This window comes from Hylobates moloch, unplaced genomic scaffold (assembly GCF_009828535.3).
Source record: "Hylobates moloch isolate HMO894 unplaced genomic scaffold, HMol_V3 SCAFFOLD_1, whole genome shotgun sequence".
In the NCBI taxonomy this organism is placed as follows: domain Eukaryota; kingdom Metazoa; phylum Chordata; class Mammalia; order Primates; family Hylobatidae; genus Hylobates; species Hylobates moloch.
In genome coordinates, this window is record NW_026652276.1 from 233,117,805 (window position 1) to 233,134,936 (window position 17,132).

Consider the following 17,132-nt stretch of genomic DNA (forward strand, 5'->3'; position numbering starts at 1 on the left):
AACTCAGTGTGGTGCCAAAGTGCATGATCTTAACCAGTATAGTATACCCAAAATATGAAGATGATGTAATAGCCTGAATGAAACTTAGCACCTAATTTTAATCAATGTTAAAGTTTTACCATATTCGTTTCAGTGTTTTTTTTTTTTTTTTCTGAAACCCATTACACATAGGCCACTGCTCCTCTTTAAGTAGGAGATTGTAGGAGATGATGTCTGTGATTTTTTTTCTGGTTCCATCAGATTCTTTTTCTGACTTTCAGCATCCCTCTTGCAAATATTGGTCCTTCCCCTAGCAGTTTGACAGTGATTACCTTTTTCACAACTGGTGAGAATACATTCAGCAGTTATTTCTGGAGTATTTGCCATGTGCCAGGCACTGTGCCGGGGGTGTAGATGTAACCATGAGAAAGGGACCCTGTTCTGGGCAGTGTGTGGAACTCATAGTCTAACAGTGTGGGAAGGTGGATTTATTTAAGCATGAGGTGCATCATTTTTGTGGGAAGTAGCTGATGTAGCTTGTTAAGGACACAGATTTGGTGATTTTAGTGATTTCTGGTCTGCTTGTTGGATTCCATAGGCATCTTTAGCCTTGGGTTAATGATTCACTTATTTATATTTATTTTCTGGAATATAATTCCAGAAATATGTTAAAATTGGGAAGGATCTGGAATTCTAAAGGTCAGGCTCTCTGTCGCCTCCATCCTGGGTTGGCTCTTGGTTGGCTCTGAATTCTACCTTGTAAGTGGAACCCTGGAGTGGAGTTGTTGTAGGTCCACTTGGCCTTGTACTCTGTTTCCAGCTCTTGAGTTGTGGAGCTGGAGAGGGCTTCACATGGGTCTTGCCTCCAGAAGCTCCTTGTAGGGCCTGAGGAGTCTCAGGACTTGGCATTGTCCTGGCTCCTGTGGCACGAAGACCTCAGATCCTGTGGAAGTTGAGCAGCAATGTGTGATTTGAGGGGAGCTGACTTTTTTTTTTTGGTCTCCCCAGACCTTATCCATTCACTATGTGTTCAAAAATAGTAAAATTAGCATATGGCAAACTATATTTAAAAATTGAAAAATTAATTTATTAGAATTTAGAAATATTACCAGATCAAAAATTTAATATCAAGCATCTTGAAATAATTTTTAAAATTGAATGAATAAGGTTAGTTTCAACACTGCTAGTATTAGCAGTGTTGAAATAATAATAATAAGCATTATTACAGAATGACGGCTTGGTTGTCCAGACGTTACTGTTAATTACAGTAGTCCTAATAAGAAAGGAAGTGATGATGAGTCTTCTCAATTTACTTACCGCTTTTCAACTTTATTTCCAGCAGATGGTTCTGAGTGGTGGTTTTTTTTTTCCACCACCCCCCCTTTTATATTTAGGAGATTAGCAAATGCTTTTGGAACAGACAGTAGTATTTTGGCATTTGTTTTAGTTAAGACTTTTGGAATCTATCATGCAGTGTCTTGACAGAAAATGGGCTCCTTCTGAAATGAGATGATAAAGAGATGCTCTTGTCAGATGAATCTCAGGAGACGGCAGTAGCTGTTTCTTAGACATATGCCATGACATTTTAAGAAAATTATATAATCATTTTCTAACCACCGCCCCCCACCCCGCAAAGTTCAGGAAGTTTGTATAAAAGTTCTAGGAAGTAAGTATACTTCTTAGAGAGCCAGCGTTGGAATTAGCCTGCATATGTAGATTGGAGTTCTTTTTCTGCAGTTCACTAATGTGGGCAGTTTAATCAACTTCTCAGTGCCTCCCTTTTCTCATTTGCAAAACAGGGATAATTTCTACTTTCTTCACAGGATTTTTGTAAAGATAGAGTATAAAAGCACTTTTAAAGTTATTAGGGATGCATAAATGTAATTTATATGTTAGTATATATGTGTTTCTTTTTTTTACTAGAAACAAGCATAATATTTTAAGTTGTTGCAAAACTGCTTTCTTTGAAATTAGTGTTTGATTCTCAGTGATCACAAGTTTTTTTTTTTTTTTTTAATTTCAAGGAGTATTCTGAGGCTTGCTATTTTAGGACTTGGAGAGCTTATAATAAAAGACATTAATCCAATATAGACGAGAGTATTATTATCTAAACATGTGTTGATGACTTTGTGCTTTTAGGTATACCAAGCTTGGCTACGCAGGCAACACTGAGCCCCAGTTCATTATTCCTTCATGTAAGTAAAGCTCTATCCTTGGGTTTATAAAGGTTTGTGTTTCTCAGAATTGTTCTAAGTGTTCTGATTCTGTTTTTCAAGGTATATTAATGTACTTACCATCTTCTTTTAGAAGACTATTCTGGTTACCCCACAACTTTATAGTCCTTCTGTTCCATTCTGATAAAACCCCTTGTCACTGTCGTTGGAATCTCAGCTTGCGTGGTCAGCAGGGTCCACTTATTCGATTATAAATGCCTGAACTGCCTAGAAAAAGTATATCTGGTCTTTAAGGTTAATTTGTAATTTTAAGTATATACAGTCTGTTAGCTTAGTAACTGAATGGACTGAATATCTCTTGTACTACACTATTCACTCTATTGAAAGATTTTTTTTTTGGTGGAAATGATAGGCCTGATGACTGTTTTTGTTGTGTTTAGTAGTATTCTGTTTTTGTTTAAGTTTTAATCAGTGGAGAATAAGTTTAACAGAAGTGTCCTTGCAGTTTGGCATGGGCCGTTCTACTCACTATTTCCTGTAGGAGTCTTCCCGAGGTTAGTCAGTTGTTAAAGGATAGGATTCTCAGCTGGGTGTGGTGGCTCACGCCTGTAATCCCAGCACTTGGGGAGGCTGAGGTGGGTGGATCACCTGAGGTCAGGAGTTCGAGACCAGCCTGGCCAACATGTTGGAACCCCGTCTCTATCAAAAATACAAAAAGTAGTTGGGTGTGGTGGCAGGCACCTGTAATCCCAGCTACTTGGGAGGCTGAGGCAGGAGAATCACTTGAACCCAGGGGGTGGAGTTGCAGTGAGCCAGGATCGTGCCACTGCACTCCATCCTGAGTGACAAGAGTGAAACTCCGTCTCAAAAAAAAAAAAAAAAAAAAAAAGGATAGGATTCTCTGGAACTATCTATAGTTCAGGTTATTATTTGGAAACAGTTTGCTAAAGAGTAGGATGTATTAATCAAGAGTAAGTGAAACTCTGTTCTCTACATGTAGCTATGATAAGTTTTGATTTTAGAAATTGTAAGTTTTTAGGGGGCCACGATGTTGTAATAACAGGCTTTGTAAACATTGGAGAACGGGGACAGGGAAAAAACAGCTGGAGAGAAGGTGCTTGATTAGTGTTTATTCAGGGGAGGGCTAAAGCTGTATTTGGTGAATGTGGGTATTCACATCACTAGAAAGTGGACTCCAGATTCTTTGAGAACATTTAAGTAACTTCATTCCAGTTCCTTGCTTGCTGAAAAACTGGCCATGAATGTGATTTTCTAGATCTAAACGCTCTGCTGCCATGAATGGGTTATCCTGATGACAGGCATGATTCGTCTGCTGTGTCCTCATTTTGAATTCATAAATGAGTGTCTTAGTGTGCTTGGGCTGCCATAACAAAATACTAAAGACTGGGGAAATTAATGTTATCATAGTCTGGAGGTTGGAAGTCCAAGATCAAGGTGCTGTCAGGGTTGGTTTCTGGTGAGGCCTCTCTCCACGGCCTGCAAGGGCTGCCTTCTGTCTGTGTCCTCCCATGGTCTCATCTCTGTGTCAGTGTGTGGGGTTGCTGGGGACCTCGCTGGTGTCTCTTTCTCTTCTTATAAGGCCACCACTCTTATTGACGGGGACCCCACGTTTACCCTAACCACCTCCCTAAAAGTTTCGTCTCCAAATGCAGTCACATTGAGGGTTAGGGCTTCAGCGTAGTGAATTCTGTGGGGACATGGTTCAGTCCATGACAACTGGCGTTCTGTAGGATGAATCAGTCTTTTGTGAATTTCATTAATGTGAATGCCCCAGAACCCGATCATTCCATGCTGAGTTGATAAATTGAACTCCCTGACTTTTCAAAGCAGAAGATGAGATTTTAACCTTGTTAAGTGCAACAGCTATAAAAGGCTGACCTTGCACCTTTTGCTTTAGTGTGCTGCCATTTAAAGCTGTCGGTAGCATTCAGTTGGCTGCCCCATTTAACCTGTCATCATTAATAGAGACGGGAAGCGAAGACAGTTATTATCAGGATTTCATTCACTGTCAAAAAGCAGGAGAGCTCTCAGACTGCAGCTATCAGAACCTTAGCAGTCACAGAAGCTGGGAGGATAATACAAATGTCAAAGAGGTGGGAGTAAAAGAACAGTTACATTGTTGGGCTGAGTTTGTTGCGAGAGATAGGCCCCAGGAGTCAAGGTTAGAAGATGTTCGGGCAGAGTGAGGATACTGAGATGTGGAAGTGAGGGCCTGGGTCCCTGTGGACAGTTGGCCTGCTGTGTGTCTTGGGGCTGGGAGTGGAACCATTTTGTGCAAGTGTGTGGATGTGTGGTGAGTGCTGGAGCAAGACTTTCTCTGCGTGGCATGGAGGTGAGGCGCTGTGAGGGTGTGGAGAAGCAGGGGTGCGGTGGGGTGGTGGGGAGAGCGCCAGGAGGTGGAGACGACCTGTGGAGAAGGGCTGGGTGGCAAGGGACTTGCAAGTGTCCTCTTAAGGAATTCTGTTTTTATTTTGCATACCAGGAATTTTCAGACTGTTTTCGAGGCTTCTCTCTGGGGCCTGGCCCACTGGACTAGAGAATCCTCAAGCCCCGTCCCTGCCTCCAGGGGCAGCTCTGCTTATGTCTGGTTTGTTGGAGCTTCTGTGCAGAATTTGCTTGGTTGCTTGAAGAAAGTTTTTCCCTACTTTTTTTTCTTAAGTGGTTGGAGGATATTGGTGGTCCTGCCACAGCTTCAGGCAGAGAATGTATGGTGATCAGAGAATGTGTGGTGTAGAAAGAGGCTGGAGGAGGAGCAGCGAGGGGCTGAGAAAAAGGGTGCACATTTTAGACATTCAATATTGGAAGAGTTTAGGTGTGAAGAGGTTTAAGGCCCACGGAAGAGTTAGACTGCAGATAGAAAATACAACAATGGGCGGGGCGCAGTGGCTCACGCCTGTAATCCTAACACTTTCAGAGGCCAAGGTGGGCGAATCACCTGAGGTCAGGGATTTGAGACCAGCCTGGCTGAAATGGCGACACCCTGTCTCTACTAAAAATACAAAAATTAACCTGGCATGGTGGCGGGCGCCTGTAATCCCAGCTACTCGGAGGCTGAGGCAGGAGACTCACTTGAACCCGGGAGGTGGGGGTTGCAGTGAGCCAAAATTGCACCTCTGCACTCCAGCCTGGGGGACAGAGTGAGGCTCTGTCTCAAAAAACAAACTCACACACAGAAAACCCATGGACTCACCACCAAGAATGAACATGTCAGCATTACCGCATATTTCATCTCTGTGTCAGAGTAAATGAATAAATAACACATTATAGGTTGAGTATCAGCCCCCTCTTCTTTCCCTCTTTCTTTCCTCTGGTGGATATTTTCTGGTTGTGTTTCTACTCCATTTTTATCCATATATTACATGTACAAAGATACGTTGTTTTGTGAGTTCAAACATTTCCAATATGGTATCACACTGTAACTAACTTTCTGCATGGTCTTTAAAAAGAAAAACCCTCAATATTATGTTTTTATCATGTATCTGTGCTGATACATACAGATCTACATCAGAATTCTAACATGAATATACAACAACGTTTTCCTTTTGGGCATTTTTCACAGTTCTCTCTTATATAAAATGGTGCAGTAAAAATCTTCTTATGCATATCTGCTAATTTCCTGAGAGGAAATAATCAGAAATTGAATTGTTTTGTCACAGAGTGTACACCCATTCATCCTTAGGCAACACCTTATTAGGTATTGCCACATTGCTCCTCCAGGAGGCTGTCCTGATGGATATCCCATCAGCAGTGTGTGAGAGTTTCTGTTTCGTACATTGTTGATAATTGGTATTGTGTGACTTACATTTTGGTCAGTCTAATGAATGTAAAACGATGGCTCATTCAAAAAATTTCTATTTCTCAGATTACTGGTAAGGTTGAGCACCTTTCATTGCCTGTTCATATCTTTGCCCATTTTTCTATTGCATTTTTAAATGGAATTATAGGAACTCTTTGTAGAGGTTAAATATGAATTTTTTGCAGATACTTTTTTATTCTATGACATTTAAAAAAATTATCTTTTATCATCTAGAAATTTAAAATTTTGATATAGTAATACTTTTCAGTCTTTTTCTTTTATAATTTGTTTCTGTTTAAAAAATGCATTTCTACTCCAAACTCATAAAGACTTTCTATATTTTTTCTAAGAAAATTTTAAGTTAACTTGTGAGTGTGGTGTGAAGGAGATAGGTAATTTTGTTTTCCATGTGGAAGGCTAGTTGTCCCAACACTATTTATTAAAGAGTGCATTCCCATTTGGCATACCTCTTTGATCATATTGAATACCATTTATGCTTGGAAATATTTTTGGTGTCTTTGTTTCATTGATGTATTTGTCTGTGTTCCATATATTCCATACTCACAGTGTTAAACACTATTACTTTATCATGTTTTAATCTAGTGGGTTCGATTCCTACTCATTTTTTTTCTCAGAATAGCTTTGGCTCTTACTCTTTAGTGTACCTTTTAGAATCAGCTTAAGTTCCATGAAAATTATAATGAGGCTTCGATTATTATTATTTTTATTTTTTTGAGATGAAGTTTCTCTCTTGTTGCCCAGGCTGGAGTGCAGTGGTGTGATCTCGGCTCATTGCAACCTCCGCCTCCCAGGTTCAAATGATTCTCCTGCTTCAGCCTCCCGAGTAGCTGGGGTTACAGGCGCCCACCACCATGTTGAGCTAATTTTTGTATTTTTAGTAGAGATGGGGTTTCACCATGTTGGCCAGGCTGGTCTGGAACTCCTGACCTCATGATCCTCCTACCTTGGCCTCCCAAAGTGCTGGAATTACAGGTGTGAGCCACTGTGCCTGGCCTTGATTATTATTTATAGATTAATTGGGGAAAAATTTGACATCAAATTTGACTTTCATGGATAGGAATTGAGTATTCCTATCCTTGAAGATGGTATATGTGTTTCATCGTTTATTCATGTCTCTTGTGTTTTTCAGTAATGTTCTAATGTTCTAAAGTATTTTTTGTTTTTTGAGACGGAGTCTTGCTCTGTTGCCTAGGCTGGGGTGCAGTGGCACAGTCTCAGCTCACTGCAATACCCACCTCTCGGGTTCAAGCGATTTTCCTGCCTCAGCCTCCCAAGTAGCTGGGACTATACAGGTGCATGCCACCATGCCCAGCTAATTTTTGTATTTTTAATAGAGACGGGGTTTCACTCTGTTGGCCAGACTGGTCTTGTGCTCCTGACCTTGTGATTCGCCTACCTCAGCTTCCCAGCGTGCTGGGATTACAGGAGTGAGCCACTGCGCCCGGCCTTAAAGTATTCTTTAAAAAGCTCTTACAGGCCAGGCGCAGTGGTTCACACCTGTAATCCCAGCACTTTGGGAGGGCTAAGATGGGCGGATCACTTGAGGCCAGGAGTTAGAGACCAGCCCAGCCAACATGGTGAAACCTTGTGTCTACTAAAAAAATACAAAAATTAGCCAAATGTGGTGGCTCACACCTGTAATCCCAGCTACTTGGAAGGCTGAGGCGTGAGAATTGCTTGAGCCTGGGAGGTGGAGGTTGCAGTGAGCTGAGATCGCACCACTGCACTCCAGCCTGGGCGACAGAGCCAGACGCTGTCTCAAAACAACAACAACAAAAAAGCCCTTACACTCATACACAGAGGGCTGGACAGTGGCTTATACCTGTAATTGCAGCACTTTGGTAGGCCGAGGTGGGAGGATTGCTTGAGCCCAGGAGTTTGAGGCCAGCCTTGGCAGCATAGTGAGACCCTGTCTCTACCACAAATAAAAATAAATTAGCTCCTGTAGTGACACTCACCTGTGGTCCCAGCTACTTGGGAGGCTGAGGTGGGATGATTGCTTGAGCCCAGGAGATAGAGGCCGCAGTGAATTGTGAATGCGCCACTACACTCCTGCCTGGGTGACATAGTGAGACCTTGTCTCAAAACAAGCAGAAACCCCAAAACAACTCTTACATAGTTTTTGCTAGCTTTATTTTTAGATACCGTTATGTTTTTGTTGCTGTCGTCAAAATATTTAAAAAATTATATTTTGTAATTCATTATTGCCAGCATATGGGAGTGTTACTGAGGTTTGTAAGATTTTTTTTTAATCCAGCAACCTTTATTGACCTCTCTTACTTAATGGTCTGCAGATTCTTTAAAGTTTTCTATGCAGACTATTGTATTGCCTTCAAATAGTGGTTATTTTGTCTCTTCCAATTCTAACACTTCGTGTTTCTTTTCTCGGTCTTGCTGTGTTGGCTAGAACTTCTATTAAAATAGTGATCAGAACTGGAGACAGCAGGTGCTTTTTTGACTTTCTGACTTTAAAGAGAATGAGATTTTATTATAGTACTCTACTAGTGATTACTGTAGGTTTTTGTGGAAATGCTTTTTCAGATTAAAACAGTGCTCTTCTAGTCCTAGTTTAATTCAAGAGTTTTTTTTTTTAATTAAAAAAATCATGAATGACAGTGAGTATTGACATTTAGTCAAGGCTTTTCTGTTATTGAGATGATCATATGGTTTTGGACATTTGTGCTCTCTTTTTTTTTGAGACACTGTACTTTAAGGCTGGAGTGTAGTGGCATGATCATGACTCAACGGCAGCCTTGACTTTCCAGGTTCAAGAGATCCTCCCACCTCAGCCTCCCAAGAAGCTGGGACCACACATGGGAGCCATCATGTCTGGCTAATTTTTAAATTTTTCATAGAGATGGGGTCTCATTATATTGCCTGTCCTGGTATCGAACTTCTGGGCTCACGTAATCCTCCCACCTTGGTCTCTCAAAGTGCTGAAATTATAGGTGTGAGCCACCCCACCTACTCTTAATAGGAGGAGTTACTTTAATACATTTTCAAATATTGAACAGTTATTTCTTTTCTTTTTTTTCTTCTTGTAGAGATGGGGGTCTCTCTTTGTTGCCCAGGCTGGTCTCAAACTCCTGGCCTCAAGTGATCCTCCTACCTCAGCCTCCCAGAGCACTGGGATTACAGGAGTGAGCCACTGTGTCCAGCTTGAAGAATTATTTCATTTTTGGGGTAAATCCTGCTTGGCTATGAAATATGAAGTACATGCTGAACTGTAATTGCCAATATTTATTTGAGAACTTTGCATCAATATTCAAAAATGAGATTGGACTGTAATTTTGATTTCTTGTTTTTGTCTGGTTGTGTATCAGGATTATATGGGCTTCATAAAATGAGTCTGTTAGCTTTCTTTTTTTATTCTCTGGAACAGTTTGCATGACATAGGAATTGTTTATTCCTTCAAGCTTTAGTAAAAATATATAACAGTCTTTTGAGAAATATACTGGATTAAAAAAATTACTATTGTTGTGTCTCTCAACTGTTGTAGCAAATGTTCTGAAGTATCTGCGTCTTAAGTCCTTAGATACGCTCTGCTTGATAACCTTCCTTAGATTGCCCTCAGGTGACTTTTTTGGCATTTAGGAAAGTAGTCATGTCTTTTCTTGGTTACCCACATCCTATAATCCTATACTCAAACAAATTTTTTTTTAACTGCAGAGTTTATTAAAAAAAAAAGAACTATTCTTTTTTTTTTTTTTTTTTTTTTGAGACAGAGTCTTGCTCTGTCACCCAGGCTGGAGTACAGTGGCATGATCTCGGCTTACTGCAACCTTCGCCTCCTGGGTTCAAGCAATTCTGCCTCAGCCTCCCAAGTAGCTGGGATTACAGACATGTGCCACCATGCCCGGCTGATTTTTGTAATTTTAATAGAGACAGGGTTTCACTGTGTTGCCTCGTCTGGTCTTGAACTCCTGGCTTCAAGCTATCCTCCCCTCTCAGTCTCTCAAAGTGATTACAGGCGTGAACCACTGCGCCAGCCCATTGTTCTTTATTAAGTTTAATCTTGTTAGTTTTGATTCATCATTACAGCTGAAGTGTTTTATTTTCAAGTTTAAGTCATTTATAAACTCTGTCTTTAAAATATTTTATTTTGAAATAATTATAGATTAATAGGAAGTTGCAAAGATAGTTTAGAGAGATCTTGTGTACACTTTTCCTGTTTTGCCCCAAAGGTTACATCTTACGAATTGTAGTGCAATATTATAACCGAAGTGAGACCCTGTCTCTAAAAATAAAAACAAAAACAGACCAGCCCCAGGAAACGGATGTTGGTACAATGTGTGTGTATAGTTCTATGTCATTGTAATTCTACCTGTAGATTCCTTGAACTACCACTGTAATAAAGTTACAGAATTATTTTCACACTACCAAGATCTCTCTGGTGCTATTCCTATATAATTATACTTACTCCTCTCCCTCCACTATTCCTGACCACTGCTCTGTTGCCATCTCATAATTTTATCATCTCCATAATATATGTTCCTCAATAGATTAATATTTAAACTGACGGTGGTACATCATACACTAAATACTACTCAGCAATAATGCTACTACTCATACAGTGTGTGCTTTTTTTTGAGACAGAATCTCGCTCTGTTGCCCAGGCTGGAGTGCGGTGGCGTGATCTTGGCTCACTGCGACCTCTGCCTCCTGGGTTCAAGCGATTCTCCTGCCTCAGCCTCCTGAGTAGCTGGGATTACAGGTGCCCGCCACCATGCCTGGTTAATTTTTGTATTTTTAATAGAGATGGGTTTTCACCATGTTGGCCAGGCTGGTGTCGAACTCATGACCTCAAGTGATCCACCTGCCTCGGCCTCCCAAAGTGCTGGGATTACAGGTGTGAGCTACTGTGCCCAGTCACTATTTTTTATTTAGCTGATTAAGTAAGTGTGTAGTGATTTCTCATCATTTTCATTTCCCTAATGGCTACTGATGTCAAACATCTTTTCATGTGCTTATTTGCCATCTGAATGTCATCTTCCTGGAAATGTGTTTTCATGTATTTTGTTCATTTTAAAATTCGACTATTTATATTTTTACTCTTGTGTTTTGAGAGTTCTTTATTTTTTATTTTATTTTAAAATTTATATTTTTTAGAAACAGGGTCTCTCTCTGTTGTCCAGGCTGGAGTACAGTGGTGCAGTTGCAGTTCATTGCAGCCTTGAACTCCTGGGCTCAAGTGATCCTCCTGCCTCAGCCTCCTGAGTAGCTGGGACTACAGGTGTGCACCACCACACCTGGCTAATTTTTAAATTTTTAAAGTTTTGTAGAGATGATATCTCACTATGAGTTGTTTATATATACTAGGTATGAGTCCATTGGTCAAATATGTGGTTTATAATAATTTCTTCCAGTCAGTAGCTTGGTTTTTTACCTTCACAGAGTTTTTTTTACCAAGTTTTCGTTTTTGATGAGCTAGCTTTTTGATTCATTGATTTTCTCAAATTTCCTGTTTGAAATGTCAGTGATTTCTGCTGTTATCTTCATCATTTCATTCCTTTTGCTCGCCTAGGGTTTATTTTGCTTTTCTTTTTCTAGATTCTTAAGGTGGGGTGGGGTCATTGATTATTAGTTTGAGACTCTTTTCTCATATAAGCATTTAGTGCTAAAATCTTCCTTATTAGCACTGTGTTAGCTGTGTCATTCCCCCCAATTTTGATATATTTTCATTTCATCCTGTTAATGTATTTTTTAGTTTCTCTGAAACTTCCTCTTTGACTATGGATTCTTACAACTGTGTTTTTAAATTTCCAACTGTGTAGGAGATTTTCTCATTATCTTTTTGTTACTGATTTCTGGGTTAATTTTATTGTAGTCAGAAAATACACTCTGTATGACTTAAATTCTTTAACATTTGTTGAGGTTTGTTTTATGGTCCAACATAAGGTTTATTTTGGTGTAAGATGCATGGGCACTGAAAGCAATGTGATTTCTCTTCTTGTTTGGCAGAGCGTTCTATAAAAATGTCGTTAGAGCCTATAGGTTGATGGCATTGTTGAATTCTTTGATATTCTTGCTTATTTTCTGTGTACTTGTTCTATTAATTGTTGAGAGAGAGGCATTGAAGTTTACAATTGTAATTGTGGATTTGTATATTTTTTTCCCCATCAGTTTTTGCTTCACATATTTTGCAGCTCTGTTTTTTGGTGTATACCCATTTAGGATTTCTATGTCTTCTTGATGGATTGACTCTTTATCATATGTCCCTGTCTATAAGTGGTAATTTTCTTTGCTTGAAAGACTACTGTTTCTTACAGCAGTATAGCTGCTGGTGCTTTCTTTTGATTAATGTTTGCATGGAATATCTTTTTTCATCTTTCTACTTTCAACCTGCTTATATCATTACATTTGAAGAGAGTTTCTTGTAGACAGCAGAGTTCAGTTTTATTTTTTAATGCACTCTGCCAATATCTATTTTTAATTGGTATATTTAGACCATTTATATTTATTGTAATTATTGATTAATGCTTTTCTGTTTATTCCTTATGTTTTTTGTTTTTCTGTTTTGTTTTGTCTAACTTCTATGGGTTATTTGTACATTTTTTTAAGAATTGCATTTAGATTTATCTATAGTTTTTTTTTTTTTTTTTGAAACAGAGTCTCACTCTGTCGCCCAGGCTGGAGTGCAGTGGCGTGATCTCGGTTCCCTGCAAACTCTGGCTTCTGGGTTCAAGCTATTCTTGTGCCCCAGCCTCCCAAGTAGCTGGGATTACAGGCATGTGCCACCACTCCCAGCTAATTTTTATATATATTTTTTAGTAGAGACAGGGTTTTGCCATGTTGGCCAGGCTGGTCTCGAACTCCTGAACTTAAGTGATCTGCTTGCCTTGGCCTCCCAAAGTGCTGGGATTACAGGCGTGAGCCATTGTACCTGGCCTGTCTATTGTGTTTTTGCATACATCTCTTTGTATAGTTAAGTGGTTGTTGTAGTTATTATATATTATTTAAAAAAAATATATTTTCCCCTTGATCTACTGGTATCAACATTTTACCAGTTGGAATGAAATGTAGAAACCATACCTCCCTGTAGGTCCCTTTACCCCCTATTTCTTTTCTTTCTTTTTTTTTTTTTTTTTTTTTCCTGAGATGGGGTCTTACTTGTCTCCCAGGCTGGAGGGCAGTGGCACGATCTTGGCTCACTGCAAGCTCCGCCTCCGGGTTCAAGCGATTCTCCTGCCTCAAGCCTCCCAAGTAGCTGGGATTACAGGTGTGCACCACCACACCCAGCTGATTTTTGTATTTTTAGTAGAGATGGGGTTTCACCGTTTTGGCCAGGCTGGTCTCGAACTCCTGATCTCAGGTGATCCCCTTGCCTCAGCCTCCCAAAGTGCTGGGATTACAGGTGTGAGCCACTGTGCCTGGCCCCCTATTTCTAATATAATTGTCTTAAATCTTTCCTTAATGTACATTGAATCTCATGAGATTCACATCAGTTACAATTTTTGCTTCAACTGCCAGACATAATTTAGAAAACTCAAGAGGAAAAGGAAAATAATTATGATCCATATTTTTGCTCTTTCCATTGTTCTTTTTTCTTGATGTGCCCAAATTCCTTCTTTTATCATTTCTTTTCTCTTTAGAGAACTTCCTTTAGCCATTCTTTTTAATATTTATTTATTTTTTCTTAATTAAAGAAATATAGGCTGGGCATGGTGGCTTACGCCTGTAATCCCAGCACTTTGGGAGGCAGAGGCAGGCGGGTCATGAGGTCAAGAGATTGAGACCATCCTGGCCAACATGGTGAAACCCTGTCTCTACTAAAAATACAAAAATTAGCTGGGCATGGTGGTGTGCACCTGTAGTCCCAGCTATTTCGGGAGGCTGAGGAAGGAGAATCGCTTGAACCCGGGAGGTGGAGGTTGCAGTGAGCTGAGATCGCGCCACTGCACTCCAGCCTGGGTGACAGAGCGATACTCCATCTCAAAAACAAACCAAAACAAAACAAAAACAAAATAAAAAAAACAAAAACAAAAAATAATGGACTGCTTGAACATCCCAAGCCATTTTTTTTAAGTAGGTGTGCTGTTGACAAATTGTGTTAGTTTTATTTCAACGGAAAGTCTTGATTTGCTCTTTATTCTCAGGGGATATTTTTGCTGAACATAGAATTCTGGATGGACAGTTCTTTCAGCACAAAAATGTTGTGGTATTTTTTTTTTTGGTGCGTGTATGTCAAAATATCTGACGAGAAATGTCCTTGGAAGCTGAATTTTTTTTTTTTTTTTTGGTCTTTAGTTTTTAAGTTTGAGTATAATGTGTTTTGGAATGGATTTTTTTTGTTTTGTTTTGTTTTGGGTTAACTTGTTTGGGGTTTGTTCAGTGTTGAATCTATTAGTTTATTTCTTTTTTTCTTCCCTTTTTTTCTTGCCAAATTTGGCAGTTTTAGCCATTGTTTCTTTGCATACCTTCCAGTCCTGCTTTCTTTCTCTTTTCCTTCTGGGAATTGTAATCCACGAATGCTAAATCTTTTCTTATATATCCCAGATGTCCCTGAGGCTCTGGGCTCTGTTTTTTTTTTTTTTTACTTCTTCCAATCTATTTTTTCTCTTTTGTTTGGACTGGGTAATTTCTGTAATTCTGTCTTCAAGTTCAGTGTTTCTTTCCTCTGTCCTTTTCTTCTGTTGAGGCCATCTCTTAAGATTTTTATTTCAGTTATTGTGATTTTTAATTCTAGAATTTCCATATGGTTTTGTCTTTATATCTTGTTTCTTTGCTGTGGCTTTGTATTTGCTTGCTGAGACTTCCTTTTATTTTCCATTTGTTTCAAGAGTCAAGAGTATTTGAGATTGCTCATTGAGACATTTTGTGATGGCTCCTAAAATCCTTGTTTGATAATTATAATGTCTGTGTTATCTTGGTGGCATTGTCTATTCATTGTCTTTTCTCTTTTCAGTTGAGATGTCAATTGGTTTTTGCCATGGTGAGAGTTTTAAAATGGAAACCTAGATACTTTGGGTATTATGTTATGAGGTTCTTATTTTAATTTTGTGTTTTAGCAAGTCTTTCCTGAAACTACTCTAGCAGGGGAATGGGGATACCACTTCATTATTGCCAGTTTGGGGGTCAAAGTTGAGGTTCTCCTTTTGGCCTTTGTTGACACTCACTTGGGGAGGAGCTCCATGTTACTGCTGGGCGGGGGTGGAAGTGGGGACTGTGGTATGTTGTGGTGTACTAGAGATAACTTGGGTGATATAGATTATTTAGACAGATTTCTCCATTGTGTTCATAAGAACTGTTTGGGCCACATCTTGTTCCATAGGTATAGACAAAATATTTGGAATATAAGCTCTATATACTTTTATTCTCTTGCATGGATACAGTTGCTTCCTGTATAGTAGTTAAAAGAAGTATACTTTGTGTGTGTGTGTGTTTTAATTTATTTTTATTTTTATTCTTTTTGATTATTATTATTTTTTACACGGAGTCTTGCTTTGTCACCAGGCTGGAGTGCAGTGGCGTGATCTCGGCTCACTGCAACCTCCACCTCCTGGGTTCAAGAAATTCTCCTGTCTCAGCCTCCTGAGTAGCTGGGACTACAGGTGTGTACCACCATGCCCAGCTAATTTTTGTATTTTTAGTAGAGTTGGGGTTTCATCATGTTGGCCAGGATGGTCTTGATCTCTTGACCTTGTGATCTGTCCACCTCAGCCTCCCAAAGTGTTGGGATTACAGGCGTGAGCCACTGCGCCCAGCTATCTTTACAATCTTTTATATTGACTTGACAGTTTAATTCTGGATTCACACACAATTAAGTTTGATCTTGCCTAGAGGATAGGATCTGTCACTTGTGTTGGCACATTGGCCAGTGGCCCTTTGGAATACCAAACTTGTGCATCAGATGGTTCTGTGTGGCATCAATCAGAGTGCCATTGAATGGTATGGTCAGAGATGGATGTTATCTATTTCTACAGATCACTTCAGTCGTCGTGGCCCACGAGACTTTTCTAGCCCATGTTCAGCCCAGGGTCTCCAATGTCCTCTTCGCTTCTCATTTCAGCCCCAGTGTTTCCACTTCACTCATCCTTTCTTCAGTTCTGCTGAAGTTCTGTCCTTTACTTGTGTGCCACTGTTGATAATTTGATATCTTTGAGACTTTAAATGTGGCAGTGAGTTGGAATGAGAAAAGGAGGTGGGGAAAGTGATTTCTGCCCTGTGTCTTTTTCTTTTCACCTTTTTTATCCTGTTACCTCAAGATGCCCTTCTGAGAAAAAGGCTTCAGTTTCACTCTTTTTTTTTTTGAGATGGAGTCTCATTCTGTCACCCAGGCTGGAGTGCAGTGGCATGATCTCAGCTCACCGTAACCTCCGCCACCTGAGTTCAAGCAATTCTCCTGCCTTAGCCTCCTGAGTAGCTGGGATTACAGGCATGGGCCACCACGCCCAGCTAATTTTTGTATTTTTTATTTTTTTTTTAAGAACAGATGGGGTTTCACCATGTTGGCCAGGGTGGTCTTGAATTCTTGACCTCAGGTAATCTGCCCACCTTGGCCTCCCACAGTGCTGGGATTACAGGTGTGAACCACTGCTCCTGGCGTCAAATTCACTCTTACAGCTGTGTTGTTATTCTTCATTTGTAGTAAATTGGAGATACCAGATAATCTACTTTTAGAAATAATTGTATATGTTTACTAATTTGTCTTGGAACAAATTTTAATATAAATTTCTAGCTAGCTTAATAGCTGTCTGTTTGAGAAAATTCTATAGCCTGACTTACCTTGAAAACTTTTCATTTGGAAATGAGGCATTAAAGGTAAATGATTTTGAGAGATAACAGGACAAATGCTTTAGCTCACAAACAAAAGATTAGCTTTTACTTTTATTTTGTTTGTTTAGCTTCTTTTTAATAGCTGAAAAACCAATATACCCAGTAGAAGAAGCGAAAGTCACCAGTAGCTATACCATCCATGGTTAACCAGTATTAATCTTTTGTCTGGCCATCTTATTTTTCTGAATTTACATTAAACACACCCATGCAACTCTGTCTGAAGTGGAGTCATACTGTGGGTATTCTAAAAGGCAACTTAGTAGCGCTTGTTTTTTTTTTTTTTTGGAGACAGTGTCTTGCTCTGTCACCCAGGCTGGAGTGCAGTGGCGCAATCTTGGCTCACTGCAACCTCCGCCTCCCAAGTT

General features: G+C 39.7%; 1 protein-coding gene across 4 annotated transcripts in view; it reads left to right on the forward strand.

Moving 5' to 3' along the window:
- ACTR3B (actin related protein 3B) overlaps positions 1-17,132 on the forward strand; it is a 1,022,089-nt gene that overhangs the window by 21,386 nt on the left and 983,571 nt on the right. For 2 of the 4 annotated variants that reach the window (XM_032762294.2, XM_058428310.1), the window contains exon 2: positions 2,119-2,174. The exons of 1 other annotated variant lie outside the window; for it this stretch is intronic. In XM_032762294.2, the coding sequence (XP_032618185.1) occupies positions 2,119-2,174 (56 nt within the window). Of the gene's footprint in view, positions 1-2,118; positions 2,175-4,406; positions 4,507-17,132 lie in introns of those variants that run through there. One more of the 4 variants, XM_058428308.1, reaches the window with a different exon arrangement.